At 31.8% G+C, this 24224-nt stretch overlaps 1 protein-coding gene across 3 annotated transcripts; it reads left to right on the top strand.

Annotated features, from left to right (window-relative positions):
- Positions 1-532: 532 nt before the first annotated feature.
- On the top strand, positions 533-23317 carry Dip-b (Dipeptidase B). 3 transcript variants are annotated; one of them, XM_072910979.1, is made up of 9 exons: positions 533-736; positions 950-1223; positions 7891-8172; positions 12211-12319; positions 18350-18497; positions 19990-20336; positions 20694-20972; positions 21450-21689; positions 21775-23317. In XM_072910979.1, exons 2-9 carry the CDS (start codon positions 1207-1209, stop codon positions 21931-21933), a joined length of 1581 nt encoding a protein of 526 aa, XP_072767080.1. In that variant the 5' UTR covers positions 533-736; positions 950-1206; the 3' UTR covers positions 21934-23317. The 3 variants fall into 3 exon arrangements, with proteins under 3 accessions (XP_072767080.1, XP_072767088.1, XP_072767096.1); XM_072910987.1 differs by having other exon boundaries at positions 679-766; XM_072910995.1 differs by having other exon boundaries at positions 704-754.
- Positions 23318-24224: the final 907 nt, after the last annotated feature.

Raw genomic sequence — 24224 nt, forward strand, 5'->3', positions numbered from 1 at the left:
TATAAATATTTATACAAGTTATAGTAAACCTATAAAAATAATACCTATAATAAATGTTCAATTTTTTTAATTAAAAATGTCTAATTTGTTTTTAACAAATGTATTGAGATTATTGATGTTCAGTTCGCGTATGTCCACGTATCTAAGAGATAACTCGATTTTTTCATTGTCCAATGTCAAATATGCTTTAAATGACGCCCACTTGCGATATATAATCTACACAACAGAGATAAGTACATCCGTCTCATTTTATTGTAAATAATTTAATGTAATAACTTATATAATTATAAAATCGCTACTTTTTTTTTCATTGCTGTTCCACTTTTTTTATTATGTATAAAATAATCGTTGCATATAAACACACATATATAACAAAAAAATTATAAATAAATATAATAAATATTAAAGAAGATGACGTTATAAATATATTTGTTGTGTACACACTTGACCATCGATCATCGACTATAGACCATCGCTATTTTCCTCTTCTGAACTGGAAATTCAAGTTCGGGATGATCCGGTATGCAGCTGCACAAACACTGGCAACGTTGCAACGATTTAACGGTAGTAGTATCGGTAGTGTACAGTATATACCCTACTCTGGCAAAATGGTTTTGTAGTAGTGAAGTAGTAGCAAGATGGTCGGTTAGAAAACACGAGCCACTCTTTAGTACTGCGCGGGTTCTCGAGCTGGCCACTCGCAAATCTCTTTGCACAAGAAATGATAATATCGCTGGCACGTCGAGTGATAACAGCACGACTTTCCGTTCTTATTACTTTTCTTTCTTTCTCTCATTATTCTTTCTCTCTTTCTCCATTTATTCTTTCTTTCTTTCTCTATTTATTCTCTCTTTCTCTTTTTCTCTTTATCTCTATTTTTCTCTTTTTTTTTTTTTTCAACTTCTCAATTATTTCCGCTGCTGTTACAGTGAATATTACCGGCTTTCAGGTTTGAAGCGTGCCGCGAATACAGTTTCGATCCTGCGCTCTTCGCTTTTTCGAGGCGTTCGATCAAGCCACAAGAACACCTCCATTTTGACAGTACGCCGGCAAGACCGCGTGGGACACGCGGAACAGCTGTGCTTATTTTCATCGGTTATACGAAAGACATACTGATCTCGTACGGGCGTGCAGAAAATATAACGTGTCTGTGTGCTATCTTACACGCAGAGTTCCCTTACGAGTACAGCGTGAGTGCAACGCATCATGGCGGAAGAAATGAGGTATGTAAATGCGCAGAGACTCCGCACATACGTGCTCCAGTCTGATGTCTGATGTGCGCCGGTAGCACTCTTTACAAAACGCGCACGATCCTCTCGTTTGAGAGCGCGTTTTATTATAATCACTCATGGCAAAATCGGAACATGACGCAAATGATTCGAGTTCAATCATTAACCGTCTGAGTCTTTTTAATAATGATAAAAAAATATGATACATATTTTATTATGCGTCTAAAAAAAAAAAAAAAACAAAAAAAAAAAACAAATTTATCTCACAAATGTCCACGTACAAAACGCTTTTTAATATATTTAAAATAATAATATAGAAACATAAGTTTATTTTAGATTCAGAATTTTTACATTTTTCTTTCCTAAAAAATCAAATCCATACGTCATGGTGCTTCCGCTTTATTTTGGAAACGCGAATAATATCATTCTTTTTATTTTTAATACTTATATAAGTCGTATTTATATAAATCGTAATATTTATATATATTGTATATTCTGAGTAATATTAAATATCAAAATATTATTTATAATATATGTTGCGAAATGCATTGTATTGCATATTATAATTGCCGAGTAATTCGGAATTCCACTATAAATTGTAAGTTCTCGGTGATTAGATAGTCCGTATCGAAAATTCGACGTAAACATATTCGCTTGCAGTCACGTGAACCCGTGAGAAATACCAGTTTCTCCAATACCAGTTCGTTTCATACTGTTACGAGACAGTGGTGCCCAACTGTTTCGAAAGTGCAAAGTTTCCGACATCATTAGCTTGCAACTTAAAACATGCCCCTGATTGATTGCACATTGTGCATGTTTGCAGAGAGTGCGCGATAGAAGTTAGTTTCATTCATCAAAAGTAAATCGAACTGATATCGAACTCCAATATAATGTAGTTTCCGCGATGTTATTTTTAATTTTTTCTCGCACAAACTTGACAACGTTGCTTTAAAGCTTATCAAATAGATATTCGTTACCTTTGTAAATCATATTATATATTTTTTATGTCGTACATTGATAACGATAAAAAACAATCTACCAAAACATGTTTGCAGCTTTAATAATTTTACAATCCGAGAAAGAAGAAGCCTTTTCGTATAAACTCATACTTAAACGTCAGTTTATATATTAAATCTATATTTGCATTTCTATTTTAATTTAATAATTAAAAAAATATTGTTTATGCAAAAATTTAATTATTAATAAACTTAGCAATATCATCTTGTTAATATATATCTACATTACACTGTTCCATTTAAATATTTAAACACATATAAATTTGTACTTTTAATTTGATGAAACTACATTAAGAAGGAAAGACGAACAATATTTTTAATGTGTAACAAGTATTATAATATTATAATGTTTTATTGTATAAATATAATATTTCAATATATAACTGCACATATTATGAAATCATAAAAGCACCTATATCTTGTCAACTTTAAATCGACTTCATTTGTGGTTGCAAAAGTTACTTGTTTGGACATGATATTACACTGTACAGATTACCTGTAATTAACCTGTTACATACTTGTTAAACTTGTTATGCATCTCGTTAAAATTAATTGTAGTGATATATATCAACATGATTGATGTTCATAGAAAATACTCTTCATCATTTAACTGCAGTTTGTCAAAATATATATATATATATACGGAATACTGATTATACAAAAACTATAAAACATAAGTTCAAAAAGATTTCAATAAGATATTTAGAAATATATAGAAAATATATTTGTTAATTGATATATTGTTAAAAACAAAGTAGATTGTTCTAAAATATTTTTTATATAAATAGATGAGAAGAAACAGATTCTTTAGATTACATTTCTATTCTATAATAAATAAAAGCATTTGATAATAATTTGGTGACGTTAGAGATTTCATTACAAAAAATTTATTTTAAAAATCAGATGATTCCAATCGACAATTCCGAAGAATATTAAAGCAAAAAAAAGCGCAATATTATGTTAACAATAAGAAGAAATTTCTGAATTTTTATGTTTTATTTGGACGATAATTAAGGTGTTACTCGAACGCTTAGCGAGATGTTATATTTTATAAAATCTTTGAGAATTCACACTTGTATACAGGGTGTTAAGATTTAATGAATAAATTCCGGGAGCATTTTCTACGAATGGAAATAAAAAAAAATATTATATGAAGTTTGGCTAGAAATTCTTTACTACAAATATTGAAACGTATATGAACATGATAGGTATATAAAAGTGAGAAACAACGGATTTTCCATTGCACTAAAAGTTTTGTACATTTCGTGTACAAAAAAATCGAACGTGTTTACCTCATGTGTATATTCATGAAAATCCCAACGGCTATTCTTTTTGAGCATAGCCATGTCTCACAAGTAACACTACCCAACTGACACTCACCGATTCGAATGAAACTAAACATACTTATTAAACACCGAAAAATATTGAACACATCTTTTCTTGTTTTTGCTAAATACGCATTTTAAGGGTAGAAATTACTTCTCAATTTCTTATGGGGATAGGAACAGCTACGGCTAATTATTTCCAATACGATAAATTTTCTGAAAAAAGTGCTCAGAACCAAAGTTGTAGGATTTAAAGTGATGCACTTGATGGTGACCTTGAGGTGGATTTGCAAGGTCAATTAAATTTGAAGATAATTAGCCGTTAGCGGATTTTTCTACCCTTAAAATGCGTATTTAGCAAAAACAAAAAAACACGTGTTCAATATTTTTCGGTGTTTAATAAGTATGTTAAGTTTCATTCGAATCGGTGAGTGCCAGTTGGGTAGTGTTACTTGTCAGTGCTGAACGAGTGTCATATTTACGCACAGGTCAAAATAATACCGAATCATTTAAAGATAATAAATCTAATGTGAATAAACACGTTCGATCTTTAAAATGTACACTTTCATATTCTGCGCAATGAAATATCCGCTGTTTTTCACTTCGTGTTCCGTTTCAATACTTATTGCTTACAATTTTGTGATTAAGCATTTCCAATCAAACTTCATATAACATTTCTTTTTTATTGTTATATTTTCTTATTTTTTCTACTTGTAAAAAAAAACTTTCGCAGTTTGTTTGTTAAATCCTGAGACACCCTATGTATATATATATATATATATGGAGAGACGCCTAATTTTTACAAAACAAATTCGCGTTTTCCATGTTCGTGAAAGTTATCCGCCACGAATAAGGAGCCTTGACTATATATAGATGTATATATGTGTATAAAGAGTGCACAAATATAGGTGATAACATTGTGCCGATAAAAACTAGCGTTACATTATTCATCGAGATATTTTGGCCCGCACGAAACAGCAGTCATAATTTCTAAAGGCTGCTCGCGCGCCTTTCCTGACTTCTTCGCTCTTTAAAGCTATCGTCGGATTCGATGTGTGCCAGACACAGATATAGATAGCAGTAAATTATTAGCGCGTCATGCATAAACCGCACGAAGCAAGCCTGTAGAAACACCTGATGCAGCAATGGTCGTAGATCTACAAAGACTTCATTATCACCGCGTGATATATATACAAGCGCGCTTGGGATCGCGTGGGGAGGCATTATTGTTCGCTGGATTATGTTCGCGATCGATCGACGTTCGATTTATCACGCTCGCGCGCGATATCATGTGTACTCTTGAGATTTATTATCTTCCATAGAATTCGACGTTATTGTGCCCGAATTGTGACAAGTCAGCGTTAACTGGGTTGATTTCGTGAGAAAAAGAACTCGTTAACGCACATGTTAAAAATCGGTACATGAATAAGCTAGCGTGAAATTATATTTAATTGCTAGCATTGAAAACAAAGAAATAAATTCAAATTTAATATAAAATTCTCTAATTAAGTCGCGTGTCTTTCGATTGTGATATCGAATCTGTTATAAATCTCTTATCAACGATTGCAGATTTCAGTCAATAAAACACTTCATAATCGTAAAAATTGTCAGATATATATATATATATATATATATACTACAGTCATGATAAACATTACTGACATAACTGATTCTATGTCCCAGCTCATTCTATGTCAAATTGATACAAGATATTTTGAAAGCAGCTATCGTTAAACGATGGTAACAAATGAGTGGAACTATTCTGGGAATTACCCTCAATATTTTCATTTCTGCATATTTCCTATAATATGCGCATCTGTAATATTTTCTTTTGAATATAAAAAAGATTTTTGAAATATTATATTTTACGTCTTTTTATATAGTTATTTTATACTTACAATTTATATGTTATTATATTATAATTATAACATAATTTTATACATATTATTATTATTATTATTATTTATTAATTATATCATATATTTTATATATTTGTTTACTATTATATGAAATATCTTATTCGCACAAAACGAACGCTCACAAAATATTGACAAACATATAAAATTATACTATCTTCATTTCCACATGTTTATACGTTCATACATTATTCAGAAGTATGTATATTTACGTAGACATAGCAGGAATCAAACAAAAGCAGAAAACGCTATTTTTTTTATCGCATCGTATGGATATTATTTATGTAAATGCTATTTTAATATTTTGAACAGCAGTTTAGGAATATTTATGTTCTAGAAATTTAATAGTGACGACTTTCACGACTGTGTGATAAGCGATGCTGTATAGATACGTATTGTTAATATAATGCAAATGTATTCCACGTAGATAGTACCGCGGACGGTCTTATCTAATGGTTATGCGCTGTCTGACTGAAGTATTCTGTTTTCCAAGACCCACATTTAACGATTCACTTTTAATTTAACGCTAAATGTAAAAGCTGAAGATAACAACCACTATTTATGAGTGTTGTTGACGATAAGAATACCATATTTTTATGAAATAATTACAGCATGATGTAAATCTATTTTCTAATAAAATGTTGCCGTGTCTAATGGGAAAATCAAACAAACTATAACAAATTAGGCTCAAATTGAAAAATAATTAAGTAACTCTTCGCACATGTTTAATTTAACACATTATAATTTTTTATATATAACAATAAATTAAGAACAAAATAAAAAAATAATTTTTAACCTTGGATAATTATTATAAAATAAAAATAATTATTATAAAAAAGTTTTTTTAAATCTTTTTTTAACCAGATGGATGTGTTATAAATTTTTTCTTGAAAATTTGTTATTAAAATAAGTAAATAATCAAAAAATAAAAATTGATAAGACTACTTGGGCTAAACATAAAAAAAGAAGTTTTTTTTTACTCTATTTTCTTATGAAGTGCTATTGTATAATGCATAAAAAAGAAGAATCTTATCATTCGTAAAACAGAAAAGATTTTCAGAAGCTACTGACGTCAGAGCTACTGAAATCCTATTGTGCCATGTTATATAGATGATAGTATCGATCGTTTGAAAATACCGTAATATAATCGGCAAAGATTATCTACACCTATACGTGAAACGAGTAGTGATCGTTCCTTTAGTTATCGATTTAGGTTTATTGGCTAAATAATGATTTTACATAAAAATAAGATAAAAATGTCTAAAGAACAAAATAAAATAAAGAGAAGTGAAATAAATTTTTAGATTAGATGTTTGGATCATGATTGTATACTGCGGCGCTTAATAACAGCAACAGTTTTAAATTGCATATTTATCTCTGTTTTATCTCAGTTTGAGTACGTTTTCATCCATTAGTTCGTTATGAAGCATATGTTACGTTGCGCGCACGATTTTACTTCTTTTTCAATATGCGAATATACGATCCATCTTCCTATTCAATTTTACTGCGAGAATAATGTAAAATTGCAATATGCGAAGAGATGAACTTACATAAACATTCCCGCAGCGAGAATCAAACTTTGGACAAGTGTTCCGTAGATACTGCAACACATATCGAAATAAAAATAAAAAATGAAAATTTTATGCCTTCCTCTATTTGTGATTCATAGATATTTTACAGATGATTTTTGTAAAAAATGAAAAATATACAGAATATATAATAAATATAAAAATAACTTACGATTAATCGTTTTTATATCAACAATTCGAAACGTATCCAGTTTTTATTAAATTGCTATTGAAAAAACGGATTATTCTTATATGTTAATTACTATAGCGAAGCAAAATTGCTATTCCAATTCGTATATTCTAATTTATTTTATTGCCACATTATCGATAATACTTTCTTCCTTGTTTTCTACTCTAGTAAAAAAGATTATATGTATCATGTTTTAGGTGTGTACCACCTTTTTAAAATGCAAATAAATAAAAAATAAAATACTATGATTTTATTTTTTAATATAACTGTTTAATTAAAATTAAACACGAGAAAATCGTCGCGTGTATAATTTCAATTAGACATTTATATTAAAAAATAAAATTAAAATATTTACATTTTTGCTTTATACAAAAATTCATTATCGTTTCAAACAGTGCACCATCATTTTGACAAATGAATAATAATCAGCTTATAACATAAATTATGATTATTAAATAAATATCTTAAATAATTTTTTTCTGACAAGGATCTTTATTTCCCTGCACTGATTTCAATTCTGTTGTAATTATGCTAATCTGAATGGATATTATATTTTCGTTAATGAGTAATTATTTTGCTTTCGTTTAATCAGATTAACCAATAATTAGCGGCGTGTCCGGATAATAAGCATAATGATTCATTTCAGATGGATGTCGTGTCAGCCGAAAGTTGAAACGAATTTGTGCAGCGGCGATTACGATGGCATTATTCTGGTGTCAGGAAATGCTCCTGGATCCAACGAGCCGGAACCCTTCAAAACCGTCCTTTACGCCGCTACCCAGATCGATGCCGCACTGGGCGTGATCGGTGCGGTTTTGCCCATCAATTTGCCCGCAAAAAGGTTCATTTACAGTCCAACGGGTCCGCTTAACATGGATTATCACGATGTGCGGAGCTTTGCAGAGGCTGCCACGAAGGGAATAAAGCGGTAATTCCTTTGTGTGACCCCCACACGCTTTTCTTTCTCTATATTCTTCCTTTTTAACGCAATAACAAAAGCATCACAGTCGTAGGAATGCACTTTATGTATGTGTTATTGGCATATCCTCTTTCATGTTTCAAATACGGCTTCGCATGATATATCGAATGGAAATATATAAATAAGCAATAAACGGTGAAATTTTCTGAATGTATGAACAGAAAAAAAAGAATTTAATGTCGTAGCAAAATCATTATTGTTGCATATAAAAGTGATTAAATTTTGTTATGCAACAATTATTTAATGTTACAAACAAAGTTTATTATAAAACTTATTATAAAATAGAAAATTTTTACATATTTTTATAGAAATATAAATATGTAAAAATACAAATTTGTTGCTGCAATAAATTTAATTTAATTTTACAAAGTAGTCTATTTGTAATCAATCAAATGCATTTTGTTTTTGTATTGTATTGAAACAATTAGTTTTGATTGAAATAAATATCAATTCGTTATTGTGTAACGAAGTAATGTATAGGTTCAACAAAACTATTTTCAACAAATAAAATTAGTATTTTTATGACAAGTTTTTTGACGTTTATATATAAAAATTAACAATATTTGCTACGACAATATAATATATGTTATTCCAAAAAAATAAAAGAAAATTTGTCGAGAGAATTTTCAGGGATTTATATATACTCTTCGTAAAAAATTCTATTAAATTATAAAAATTGACGATGCAAGATTGCATGTCTGGTGATTGCGTTTTTTTTTTATTTAGTATACGAAGTATTGTGTTGTTATGAATAACTAAACTTTAGACTTTGCAAGTCTCTAGCGGTTCTTGGTAACCGCCATTATAAAACTGAGAATTGCCATTAATTCAGCGCTTTATATGCTGTCGGCAAATTAAATCGCGGCTGTCGACGCCACTGGATAAATCTCGGTTATCTGTCGTTTTACGGAAAAAAAAATATTATACAGCAGCAGACAAAGGAAATGGCGACGATACAAACACGATACAGACGATACAGACACGAAGCTATTAAACCAATGCCGCCCATCTATTTCTGCTGCAAAAATGTCTGTTTTTCATCTCGGCGATTTCAACGAGATCTCTATGTTTAAAGTATCATTATCGATGCATATATTAATATTTACTGACGACAAGTAATAATTTTCCACGTCACGTTTTCTTATTTTCATAATGCTTTAATATTGATCACCACAACTCTCTTAAATAAGATCAGTGTATTTTCGCTAAAAAAATAGTGATCACTGGTCATCTCAATTGTAAGTAAAAATGTAAATCAGTAAAATCTCATAAAAGGTAGTTGTTTCAATTAATATGTATTTTAAAATGCGTTTTATATTTTAATATCTTATACATGAGATAAATGTATAGTAATATATTTTAAAATTTAAGTTTGATCAGAAATCTTGATCCTTTTTATGGCTTTATCACATTTAAAAAATAAAAAAGATGTAACACATAATTCCGAATTTGAATAAATACTAACTATATATATTTTATTCCAAACGTATATACATAAGAGCTTCTTCCAAAAAATAACAATTAAAAAAAAAACTATATTTTATATTTTATATGTTTTAAATATATACGATTACTGGTTTTTCAGTGAAATATTATTGTCATAATCAGTTGAACATAAAACGGAGCAAAGTGTGTTTTTATTGAAGATTGAATTCAATGAAATTTCCATGAATTCTTCTTTCACTACTTTAATCATTGACATATTTACAGATTCATTTTAAGAAAGAGAATATTTTTTAATATCTGCAATATATTTCTCGTAAACATTCTTCAGCTCGGGGACATTTTGTGAAATTCCTCAACGTGTAGATTCCAATGTTTTTTTACGTATGAGTATATTTAGATTCAGCGAGCACGTTCAGGAAATATAATATTATACATTCTCGATATAATTTACAAAGATCTGAAAAAGTTGCCACATTTTTCTCCACGTTCGTTTTAATTAATCGCAACTAATTAATTGATAAAGTAATTAATCAAAGGCCCTTGATTGCGTGTTTACAATTTTGAACATCTTCATACCCGCATACCGATCCACTCACGCACGAGTATTTGTTTCACTATCGCGATATGATGGTCTTGCAACGAACGGGCAAAACGAGTCACGAACTGACAGTGTTTTGTGTACTCGAATAGCTGCGTAGAAAAAACGCAATGATGCGCGAACGAAATTCCGCGCGAGCTTGTACGTTCTCTGAAATTCGATTGAAAAATGGAATTCTCGTCTGTTTGCCACAACTGTTTTTTGCACACAGGCAGTAGCAAACATCAACGGGAGATTTGCGTAGAGAAAGTTCCATTTTAGATGAGAAAAATCGGAGATTGTACTCGCTTTACAATGTTGAACTATATTTCGTCTTATTGATAGTGACAAAAAGTGTTCCATCGGAATATACTGGATTCAGCGCAGGTGATAAAAATAGTATTAGAAATATCTGATTAAAAAAAAAACCACTTTAGATATATATATATATATATATAATTAATGATAATAATATAATATAAATGATAAAATTTATATACGTATATATTATAGCATTAAAAATAAATAAGGAAAAATGTAAAAAAAAATTCTATTAAAAAATTAAATTAAATATAGGTATAACGATTCAATATATATATATATATATATATATATATATATATATATAGTTATTTTACGTTTTATTAAAATTGTATTGTATTAAAAAACATAAAATAACTGTTTGATTCAACATTATTTAAAAGTACAATTTGCTTGTTTTTCATAAAATTTATTTTTCTCTCTTTTCAAGCAAGCTTATTAATATTCTGCAAAGAAAGACGGTTACGGTCTACGACTTGTATCGTCTGTGTCTTAATTGTTACCAATGTTCTCTGCAAGCAAAATTGTTATCACGCCCCGTTACGCACCCGAGCAATAATGCGGTATTTGTAATCCTTTTGGAATCCTGGAATAATAATGACCCGACGATTCTACGCGACATTAATACCAAACTCAAATCAGAAGTGCTCTGTTAAATCGAGAACATAACGAGAGATTCGAGAACCGCAATGAAACGACAGTTTCTTGAAATTCTAAAGTACGAGCAACACGCGCATTGAGAATATAACGAAGTTTAAATACGATAAAGCGATGCTTCAGGGATAGTTTAATAGTTCGTGATACGCAGAAGCGGGGGATGTTCAGTTACGTGGCTACATTTGTGTTACAAACAGATAAAATAAAAATTGGACACAAAGTGAGCAAAAATGGCCATTCGTGTCTCGGGATACTCAATAAGAACCGCACCTATCCTCGGGGAAAACCCATTTCTCTTTTCCCTTTTTGCATGGACATTCATCCCCCGGGATGTAGCTCCTCCACTGTAGGTTTTATGATATCAATATTATTGTGTACATTCCGCTGACAATGTCTGCTGACGATCGCTGAACATTGACGATATGTTCATGACATCATAATGGGAAAGACCCTAGAGAGAGAAAGAGAATTCTACCTTTGTTGCCACTAAATGTTGAAAAAAGATACAATGATTGTGTCCACTTGTGTTGCTAAATGAAAAGCATCCAATTAAGGTCAGATTTCTTTCAAGTGTGTGAATGCCTTTCAATCTCCAAATCCCGTCTCTAGGGTCTCTCTCTCTCTCTCTCTCTCTCTCTCTCTCTCTCTCTCTCTCTTGATCCTTTACTGGATTCTTATATTGGTATCCTTCCGTCTATCTTGTCTGACAGGAAAAGCCTCTTGACTGTTAGATCCTTCCATCGACATCCCTTCTTTTAATGATTGATAGGACTATCAAATCCATGACAAATAATAAAGAATTCTTATATGTCATATCATTAAATCTCTTATATCCTATAATATTTTAGATTATTAAATTGGACTGAAATTAATAACTTTAATCTAAATTAAATTCCATTTTTTACGTAATCGAGTATTTTTATTAATAAGACATTAATATAGTTTATCAGTTTGACTGATTTAATGATTTCTTTTGCATTTATCAGAGCTTTACAAGCTGGTGTGAAGAGTCCTTTATTAGTGCTGTTGCCAGATGACCGTTTTGAAAACGTTGAGCTGGTCACGCTTCTTGGTGCATTCGAGGCTCTCTACGTGGTAAGTTTCAAACCACGAATTATTCATCATAATATTAACGCGTTGAGATAATATTATGAGAAATAAATCATCACATTTTACGAGCGTTCTATATCCATGACATAATATTTTAAATATCTTCAAATTAGATAGAGCGGAAATAAAAATACAATTACGCAAATGCGTGCAAAAATTTATGATAATCGCTAAATAAACTGAATTTTTATTTAAAATATTATTGCACGTGGAGAAACATATTTATACAAAAGATCTTAATTATTTCATTTTATTTAATTTAGCTAAAAATAGTAACTACAGATTTCTACAAGATTTGCTGAATACCGAAAAGTTTGGTAGAGAAATTTCTAATTGTCATGTACATGTATAAGTTATTACAGACATGAAAAAAAAAAGAAAAATAAAAAAAATTACTGATCAAAATCGAGAGAATCGATAGCGAATGTTACTCGATTGTACCAATATATCTGCTTAAGGCATTTCGCAGATAGTTGATACAGTTGTGGTTACACAAGAGCCGTTTAAACCAATCAAACAGATACAGTACAGCTTTGTGCGCACTTACGTCGACGGAATAGGAAACCTGTAGTTGTATTTGGAAGGAATTCACCTCCGTGTTTCAGCCGAGTTTGGTGCGCTGTGGTCTGATTGGTTTTGGGAAGGGGAAGGGAAGAGTTGCTCACCATACTCTAACTCTAGTCAATCTATAAGCCTTGTCTCTATAAACTAAATTGCTACTGTGATCTTAATCCATAACTAATGATATAGATGTACGGGCCGCGTGACACAGTTCAACTAATCCGCGATATTTTGTGGAAACGTGAATTAATTCTACCCCATTAATGTCCGATCATTCCAATAAGACTTTGTTCGCAAATGGCTGCGTCATTACTCGAGAACCCTTATTCGAATATTCATTATTTAACAATTACGAGATACCGGGATATACATATATCCCGAGTGATTAGCAAACGTGTTCCACGAAAAGGATTAATACAAGTACATCGTAATCTGCCCATCGAACGATCGCAATCATTACGATCGAGCGAGCGTTCAAATCTCCGGCTGATTAAGCGAGTAAAATCGCTCGGTGAATTCTCGATCGATTGAATTCAAGTTTTCGCGGCTCATTTTTCACGAATACGAAGCTATGTACGTGACGGCGACAGAGAGCCATCACGATAATACGCGCCAAACAACTACGGCTTCTACAGCACCGATCGAAAAGAAGACCATAGACCTCCGATAGAGCTTCGATCCTAAACGGGACTCGTTCAACGACATCTTGAATAAACGATCGCCCGATGATAGATACCGACGGCGAAGAGCGCGGTCAACACGGCCATCAAACAACACCTGTCACCGACAGCCATCGGGCACAAGCTGTGCTTGATAGATAAGTGTGCGGGGTGTCTTACGAAGGATATCAGATTGCTCAACTCGATTGCAAGCTCCATTGTTCATTAACCTCAGCGCCACCATGGTTAATTACAGTCGGACGATAGTATCCGCGTTATTATGCGAACTTCGAAGTCGAAAGTTATCCGACACAGATATATATATATACGTAGCGCTATCGATTTACGGATTCTATTAGCCGCTTTACTAGCGCGAACTGTCCGATCGACCGCATACGCTCGGCTGAGTATACTTAATTAGATATAGTCACTGAAAGAGTCTCTCCATTAAAGATATTGCAAGTGTTAAATTCACATATTTCATACATACTACATGAAATAATTTATAACGTGTAGAGAAACAATGATTAATTCGAGTTTTGTTTTGCAGCAAAAATATTATTATTAATCAACCACGTTTTTTACAAAATTTGTAAATTTTATTATTCCAAAAAAAAATTGTTTTCTTTGCGATAATGACGACTAAAGCAATTCTGATAATACGTATTACAATACAGCATTTTCGTATTTTACGAAATAGATTAATAGAATTATAGCGTAAGGGGATTAAAGAATAACGCATTGTGTGTGCAATTGATGACAAGTCTCTCTTTTACTCGAACTTTATTATATATTCCTTTATTGAAACTGTAATTTCTAATGGCGCGCAACACAATAAGCGTTAATGTAATATTGATTTATTCGACAAAACACAGAAACGAGTACCAAAATAAAGATAAGGTTTCTGGATACATTTATCCCTTCTTGTTCAAGATCAAAGACATTGAAGGGGCGGTAACTTTAAACAATAAAGTAAAGATCGAAAAAGAAAGACCTTGCTTGTAATGTTTAGATTATACACTAAGTGCAATAAGAAATTGCTCTTTTCTCTGTTTTCTCTCCCATTTTACATTGTCGAAAAAAAAGACAAGTATTATATTTTTAAAGTTACGCTAGAGAAAAAAGAAATAACGAATTTATTATATTATAATCGTTTAAATATAATTACTTTTCTTTTATGTTAATTAAATAATAATATTATATACATAATTCATTTTTATATGAATATTATTAAATGTTTATACGCATTTTTAACTTTATTCCATCAATTCTTTATACGTATTTCGTAGTCAGATTACAAACTCTATTTTTTTACAAAACATCTAGGCATTTCATAAAATGTGACCACATTCTCATGATTAAAAATGAAATGTTTTACAATTTTTATAAAACACTAATAAACGACATTGTGAAATATAATGATTTGTATATTGTTTTAAGTGCTAACTGGTTCATTTTAGTCAATTTACAAACTAAATTAAATAAATTAGAGACTCTAGCTATTACTAACAATAAATAATACAAATATAGAAACAAGTAGGCAATAAAGGGCCGACGCGGGATATAGGGCGTGAAGTAATTTTCAACCATATTTTATTCAATCCATAATTTATTATAATGATCCAAACGTTTCAAACTTCTTTCGAGCCTTCTTTAGTGATTTAAAAAACTATGAATTGATAAAAGCTTGTAAGATAAAATTAAGATAAAAAATGCTAAAACCTGTATTAATATACATACACATTAATATACATATACATTTACATTAAGATGCAATTACGTAACCTAAATCATCTTCACCGATCTCCACCGTTTAGGAGGCTTCTTACATTAGACGTGGATGGAGATTGATGGAGATAAGTTACGTAATTGCATCTTAATGTATATGTATATTAATATTGTTATGAGGTTTTAGCATTTTTTATCTTAGTTTTATTTTATATGCTTGTTCTATCAATTTATAGTTTTTTTAAATCACTGAAGAAGGTTCGAAAGGAGTCCGAAACGTTTGGATCAGTATTAATATATTATGGATCAACCAATTGGTGGAAAATTACTTCAAGCACCCTACATCCGCGTTGGCTCTTTATTGCCTAATTGTCTTTATATTTATTTTGCAAAATGTCTTTATAGAATAATCACTTGTTTACAGTGAGATAAAAATTAATTAGGTAATTACGTGTATTTATAAATGAGGGATTTTTTAAACTTGTATAAACATATTTATTAAGGTTTTATAAAAAGTAACATAAATAAAATTCTCAAAAATAATAAGTACTTGAGTAAAAGCTTTATATAAAACGTGTGCTAATCAATTGTTTTAGAATATCTCATTAATCTTATTTTATCAATCTTATCTCATCACAATCTTTATAAAGTATTTCTTTAGTCTAACACCTTCCTGAGTAACCTTTATAAGATCCACAAAAGTAATTATTAATAAATAGCACAGTTACAGAAACTCAACGTAAACATAACACGAAACGTCAGTAAAAGTACGTGCCGTTTATAAAACGACTGTAATAAACCAGCTAGAATCTCAAACGATGTACAAATGGTTGCATTTGACAATGTGACGGATCGCTTGTTAGCGTTTTATTATAAAAAGACTAAAATTTTTGGCCAGATTGTAAAACATTTTATTTTTAACCATGATTTGAGAATGTGACTGCATTTTATAAAATGCCTAGAGGTTTAAAAAAGACGAATTTTGCAATCTGGCTATGACACAGGCCTCTCTCTCTCTCTCTCTCTCTCTCTCTCTCTCTCTCTCTCTCTCTCTCTCTCTCTCTCTCTCTCTCTGTCTATATATATATATATGTACATACACATACATAGAATTTACATAAAAATTATATAGTTATGTAAAATTGGAAGTACATTATTTTATACATGCTTTTTAAAATAATAATAGTTCTTCATACATGTGCCAACGTAGATTTCTTAAAGTTGGACCAATTTGATTTATTACAAATTTGATATTATGGTGTCATTCAAATTTTAAATAAAATATCTTGCAGATTAATATTAAAATATCAAAATTTGATACGATATTTATTGTTTCGAGAAATAATCATAACAATAATGTGTAGTATTATTAATATTATTGTATATGGCATATATCACTAATTGAGCGGACAAATTACAAATGAGATAATCGAAATTACCGGTAATTTAATTTTTAATACTGTATGTACGCTTAATTATTTCTATCTTCAGCTTAAAAAGTCTTCGTCTTTTTGATATCGATCTATGAGATATCTCAATACTCTAAAATCTCTTTCTTCGGAAGCACTACTTACTAAACCTTACCGAATGTGGTATAGATATTCTCCTAACTTGTTGTCCGTACATAACGGGGATTCTTGTCTTCTAAGTTCAAGGACCAAAATTCTAAGTTCGGACCAGCAAGAGAGGAACAGTCGGTCGGTAAAGGACGAGGCTTGTTTGTGGGCGGTGGCAGATTGTAGCAAAGGGGTTAGAAGGTCGCGACGGGGGTAAGCCGAGTACTCTGCCCTATCAAGAGTAGCAAATGCTTGGCGTTCCTGAATCCTGGCGAGGCGACCTAATTAGCGAAATACTCGGGGCCTCTTCCTCCTCCCGCCTGTCTCCGTCGCCTCAACCATGGACCGTTCTCTCAGCCCGCGGCACCGTAGCGTTGTCGGCACCGAGCTCCTACGCTTCTTTCCAAGATAGTTGCCTCTCCTCTGTACGATCCCTTTTCCCCTCTTTCGTGTCGCTCCCTTTTCCATCCGCAAATACGGGACATCGTTTTCCAAATATCGAAAACATTCTCGGAATTTCTGTGCCGTGTAATCGGAACCGCGAACGTTGCGTGTGTCTCCCTCTCTCTCTTTCTCTCTCTCTCTCTCTCTCTTTTTTTCTCTCTTTTTTTTCTCGCTGCTCTCATATAGCTCGCAATTTTTTGACTTTTTCGATTCTTTCCGCTTGCTCGCAAGCCGCACGAACGCGCGTCAATGACAACGCAAAAAGTCGCTCGCGATAGAACGCCAAGCACGTGTCAGGTCACAGATTCTTTTTATTGAAAAAAATTTGAGAAATAATCGCAAGTAAAAAGAACTAGCCTAGTTTATTCCGAGTTTTATTAGGTGAAAAAATTATGAAAATGTTCTCTCTAATTTGTAAAATTACGCATAAATTGTAATTTAAAAAATTACAAGCTGCGATTTTTTCACAATACTTTCAGTATAAACTAAAAAGCATATTTGAAAAATTTTTAAAAGAGAAATGTATTATATTTACTTTGAATTGTTGAATTTTTGAAGCAAAGGCGACTATTTACGTCTTTGCAAGACGTATAAATCGGCTAGAAATCTTTCAGTCGGTTTATATGTAAGTCCATAAGAGCTTCATTATCAAAGTGCTTATCTGATAAGAAGATTATCGTACTTAACATTTCATGCGAACAAATACACTTTTCATCCTTTATTATGCTCTATGAAAAAAAATTAACTAATGATATAAACAAGTTGCAAATATAACATACTTCAAAGTTAAGTCGTTTTAATACATATTGAAAAAAAATAGATTAACACATTTTCTTAGAACATATTTTACACAGAAGGCCGCGAGCGCGAATTTTCTGTAAACCTAGAAACCTTAGTAATCATTTCTTAAACTAAAATTTCAATATATAATAAAAAATTTCTATTATTCTTTTTAAAAATGAAACCCCCTTTTTTGTTTCTGGTATCGTTTTTATTCCTATTTTTATTCATTATATTGTATTGTTTTCTATGATTTATTAATTCCCAACCCGCAATGATTTTCATAGCCTCTGGAGGTGCGAGAGATAAATCCGGATCGGCGTTACAAAGCGCGTCAGCTTGGAGTATGGAGTCCGATTTGTCCTAAGAAGCTTCAGAATATCGTGACACTCGGCTTGGCACTCGAGAGTGGCAGATACGTCGCAAGGGACATTGGTAAATTCTATCCCGTTCTGTTTCAAACACATATGATATATATACACACACACACACACACAATTCGCAGTACTTTATCGAGTGAGCAAAACAGGTTTTCCTGTTCGAATGAAGAAAGAGGTGCACGAGTTCCCGTCGCTCCTCCGTGAAAGAAAATAAGCTTGAGAAAGGAAAATCGCCTGCGGCTTTCCACTTGTCCGAGAAAGGTCTTTTGGCTCCCGATTAATCGAGCACAACCCGCCGCTCCTCGTGTTCCGGTGCTTTAAGTTCAGTTGAAATAGCCCCCAGGAATTATCGAGTTTAAAGTTTAAATAGCCGGCGATTTGGAGAGTTTAAGTGTTCATTTTTAACATTACACCGGAGCAATGTATTAAAGGAAAATAGAAAGCTCTTATTTCCAATGGGCAGTCAATATTAAATGACGTTTCTACAATTGCTTTACTATTTCAAGAATGTATTCTATATATAGTATTTTCGCGAGAATTATATATGATTACCATACACTTTTATATATATTTCTGTTGAGTTATGTTGAATACAGAACGTATATTCGCTTACTTTTCCAGTAAAACCAGGAAACTGGATAATGTAATTTTGTAAAGTAAACTCTGATGACCTGGTCGTTACCCGCAGGCTCAGTCGAGTCCGAATCATTCACCAAAGTGAAGAATAAATAATACACTGAGTGCAAATTTTGCAACATTATCACCATGAAGGATCGAAAAAATATTCGCAATTGTTAATTTGAAACACATAATACGTTTTTTATATAATTTTATCACAAAATCCGTAAATTTCAACATATTGAAATTTCTTTATTTGCAATAATTGCAATATCAATAGTAGTGTTTGATGTCTAACAAGTCAATAGTAATGTTTACTCATTATATTTCTCTATAAAACAACAATAACAAAAGACAAATAATTAAATAACAGCTTTGTGGTTTCAGCTTGTAACGGTAAAAATAATTATAATATGCAGTTGATGAAAGAAATATTGTTTAAAAAATAATTAAATAAAGTGCATTGCTTGTAAGAAAAAAAAGAATTCAATGTTCCATATTTTATTCTCCATATAAAATGAATAGATGTAAAGTTTATTCGTAACTATGATTTTATAAATTAGTCATAATATATAAAAAATTTATATAAAATTTTAAAAGCAGGGAAAATTATTAATTATTACAAAAAATTACCTGATTCGTATTCAATTAAAGAGAGTTACACAATTACAAAAATATATTATATATATATATATATAAACATATATTTCCGTTTTCACATCGAATAAATTAAGCGAAAAATATATAAGAATAATAGAAATAACTATACAAACAAAATTCTTCCCTTGCATAATTATTTTGTCAAATTCAAATACTTTATTTTCTTTTAATATTTAGATCCGCATGATATTCATTCACATTTTTATTAAATCAACATCCATTCATATTCTATTAATATTTAGCGATGTTTTTATTCCATGTTAAATTAGGAGGCGCAGATCCCGAAAGAATGACACCTCTACGAGTGGAAGAGTACCTGGCGGAACTGTTTTGCGGATCAAATATCACGATGCAAGTGATATCCGATCAGGACACACTGCTTCAGGAATATCCGTTGTTCGCCTGTGTAAATCGCGCCGCTTCGGTGATATCCCGTCACGCGGGTAGGATTATATTTTTGACCTACGAGCCACCCTCCTGCGTCTTGGAGACGATCATGCTCGTAGGAAAGGGTGTCACTTACGATACCGGTGGTGCCGACATCAAGTGCCAGGGTGTCATGGCAGGGATGTCAAGGGACAAATGCGGCGCGGCCGCCTGCGCCGGATTCATGCAGGTGCCACGTAATATATTGTCAAGGATGGCGTAATATATCACGCCGGAAATGATCGTGTTTCCTTCCGCTTCCATAATTGCGTTTTAATAAATTCTCTGCCCAGCTCTACAAGCTGGAAGATTCTTGAAATTATTATCGTATAATTCTATTCCTTACGCCACGTAGATTGCATTAATAATTTTATTTTCTTACACATATATATATAGTTTGTCATTTTAATAAAAAATCAAGAATTTAAAAAATAATTTTTGATAAATTTTTTTTGCGAAATCGGGAATTAGAAAAAAATTTAATTAATAAATATAATTTCATATATGCATGTTAAAAAAAAAAGATAATTTTTAAAAAATGTTCTAGATAGTAAATTTATTGGAACCACCAACGGTGAAAGTCGTCGCCGCTTTATGCCTGGTAAGAAATAGCATAGGCGAGAACTGTTACGTTGCCGATGAAGTGATAACGGCAAAATCCGGCGCGAGGGTACGCGTGGGCAACACGGACGCCGAAGGTAGGATGGCTATGGCCGATGCTCTATATCATCTCAAAGAAATGGCCCTGTGTTCCGTGAACCCGCATCTCTTCACAGTAGCCACTTTAACAGGCCACGCAGTGTTATCTGCGGGCCCAGGATATTCCGTAAGTTGCATTTTTGCTCGTTACGCTTTTAGCTGCATTTCAATAAATGTTAAGATAACACGCGCAGCTGCTGAAATTCCTACCGGTTGGATGACGACGTAGCCTGCCATGAAATAACGAACAGAGCGAATAATCTCGTTATGCTACCATGGCGCGCAGCAATAACAAAGCTAGTTCCATGCACAAAGTGGCAGGAATGTACACAGACAGTTACATATTTGTTGATTCATTGAAGAGAGCTTAATTGGACAGGGTTATAAATGACTTAGATGCAATTTACCCGTGCCTAGCGTTATATCGAATCCCGGACATGATATAAAATGACGTGTGATATGAAAACATACGACCTCATCGTAAAAATTGCTCGTGTATATGCTAACCATAACTCATCCCTTGGTTACTTTAACGTCACTAAAAAAGCATTTTACCGATATTTTCGATAATTCATGCATATAATATGTATATTCATTATTATAGATTGCAATGGATAATGCCGTGGCACGACTGTCTAGTAATGCGGAAAAGCTTCAAGCTTCCGGTGAAACTATGGGCGATCCATTTGAAATATCGCGAATACGTAGAGAGGATTTTTGCACTCATGAAGGAACCATGGAAGGTGACGATATTCGTCAAGCGCTGAATCAACCTAGTTCCAAAACTCCGCGAGGTCACCAAGGTCCGGCTGCATTCCTAATTAAAGCGTCTGGATTAGACAAGGTATCTTATTTTTATCTTCTTTTTTTTATTTGAGATTGTAACGTGTTTTCAAATATAACATTTTTTAACAATTTATGACTTTTAGCACGGTATTGGATCAGAGAAGCCTCTAAAATACTGCCATCTGGACGTGGCCGGTAGTGCTGGTGATTTACCTTCACAACCGACCGGTTCTCCGATTATAGCATTAGCCAAAGCGTTTCTTTTTGACAAAATAGATACTACGGACACCAAAAATCCGTGATGCATTAATATCACTGCCCTATATACAGCCGCATCTAAAATTATTAAGCATTCTTAATTTTTTCTTGTTTCTTTGCATGTATGTCAAAATAAATACTAATTTTTTTTTATTTTAATTATTGATAGCCCATTAAAGTTAAAACCTTAAGCTTTAAAGTGTTTCTTTAATTTTTTTTTGTCTGAAATGATGATTTCATTTGTTATCGACATTATTTCTAAAAAAGTACAGGTTTATAGTTTTAAAATCGTGTAACTCGGCCAAAAAAAGTAGAAAAATTTTTAAAACAGCATTTTGTAGATAAAATGTTTTAATTTATGACTTGACTTAAATTTTCTGACACTATATTCTTTTTAAAATTTTTTTTTAATTACCGATAATGCATTAAAGTTGCTGCCTGATAATATCCCGGCAATCCTCTCCTAGCAATATCCTATTGTTACCAAATCCAAGCAAAATGTTTGACACTACGAAACAAATTTCCCTACGAGTACGTCTGCAAACTCGATTGTAAACTTAATAGTTTTTAAATTTTTTCATCTTCCTTGTTCTATGTTATAAAAAAAACACATTGTTTTGTGTTATCAATGGTTTTTATTTTTTTTTATCAATATTTATTTTGATGTACATACTGAGAAAGGAGAGAAGAATTAAAGATTTCTAATAATTTTTGGCTGTATATCTATATTAACAATATATTTAAAATATATTTAAAATATAATATTTGAAAAAACTCGTGCATAAAGAATTTGGAATATGAATTGAATGAAAATAATGATTATCCATAAATCCTTAATTCTCACGCTTCTGTAAACTGTACATAATAAGTTTATTTCAAGCGTAAACAATTATACTAGGATCATTTGCAGTGTCGGATTTATCAATAAATGTTACAGACACGTGTTTAGATGGCGAATTTTTAAAATAACAAATTTTTCCAACCTTTTTTTTTATAAACAATAATAGTAAAAATAAATTTACATTATTGTATTTCAGAAATAGAACAAAATTAATATTTAATCATTTAATAAGTTATACTTTTTTAAAACTTTTCTCGTGATCGCAGCAATAAATATATTTGCCTATAAACGGCTCCGATTATTTGATAGGTAAACATTTCTCTTACATGTCAGACGTTGTAAATATTATATGTAAAATGTTCTATATTGCGATAAGTTGTTTACAAATATTTTCACATCTGTTGTAAAAATTTTTACTTTACGTTATATCACGTTTATCAATCAAAAACACCTATATGATTCTCCCGAATTAAGTTCAATGAATCTTTTAATAACAATCAATTTAACGCAGGTACCGTGAGCAGATAATAATGACAGAAGCTTTTCCATTACAACGCAGTTAAAGATTTATTTATTCTCCCTTGCCCTCTTCCTTTTCATAGTTTTCTCTCTTTTACACACATTTTTGTCCTCTTTCTCTATATCTCGTTTTGTTCTCATTCATTTCATATCTATTACAGCACGGAGTTTGTAGTTGTACTCCCTTAAAGTACACGCACATCGATTTATACGGACATCTACGTCAGCCTGATAACATCCCGTACAGCGGAAATCCTGTCCTAGCAATGTCCTATTGTTACCTGATCCAAGGAAAATGTTTGACACTGCGAAACGAGTTTCCCTACGAATACGTCTGCGAACTCGATTGTAAACCTGTCTGCACATTGCCATGCGAAGTTCCGTGCGATCCCTGTGGAACGCCTTGTCCACCAATCGCCAAGTGCCTTTCTTCGGTCGCGAAGCCCTGCGAACGTTGTATCAAGCCTCCCCATTTAATTCAGAAACCATGTATCACGGAGCAATAAGTCAATCAAAAAAAAAAAAAAAAAAAAACGAATTGAAATAGTCTCGCGCTTGACAAGTTATGAGATATGATATCATGTATAATATGAGAATTTACAAGGACCACTCCTACGTATGACGAATCGTTAATCTCGCCATCGATTTTAATCGCCTTGATTTTTTACCGCCGTTTTATTCATTTTATATAATTGTTCTTTCGACATGTAATGTATACATTTGTATGAATAAAAAATATATTGTGCATAAAAATCATTTTTCATATTTTTTACTAAAAATATTTTATTCGACAATATTTTAATTTTTTTAAGGAAAACCATGAAATTATTTAAAAGATGTATCGCGATTATCAAGCGAGTAAAATCTGGTATCCGAGCATAAACACATCTGCTATCTATAGTCAATAAGATCGGTGATGTACCAGATATCTGAAGTCAGTGAAATATATCTACAGTTGGTATATCTCGCAGTATC

This window comes from Anoplolepis gracilipes, chromosome 1, assembly GCF_047496725.1.
Source record: "Anoplolepis gracilipes chromosome 1, ASM4749672v1, whole genome shotgun sequence".
NCBI lineage: Eukaryota > Metazoa > Arthropoda > Insecta > Hymenoptera > Formicidae > Anoplolepis > Anoplolepis gracilipes.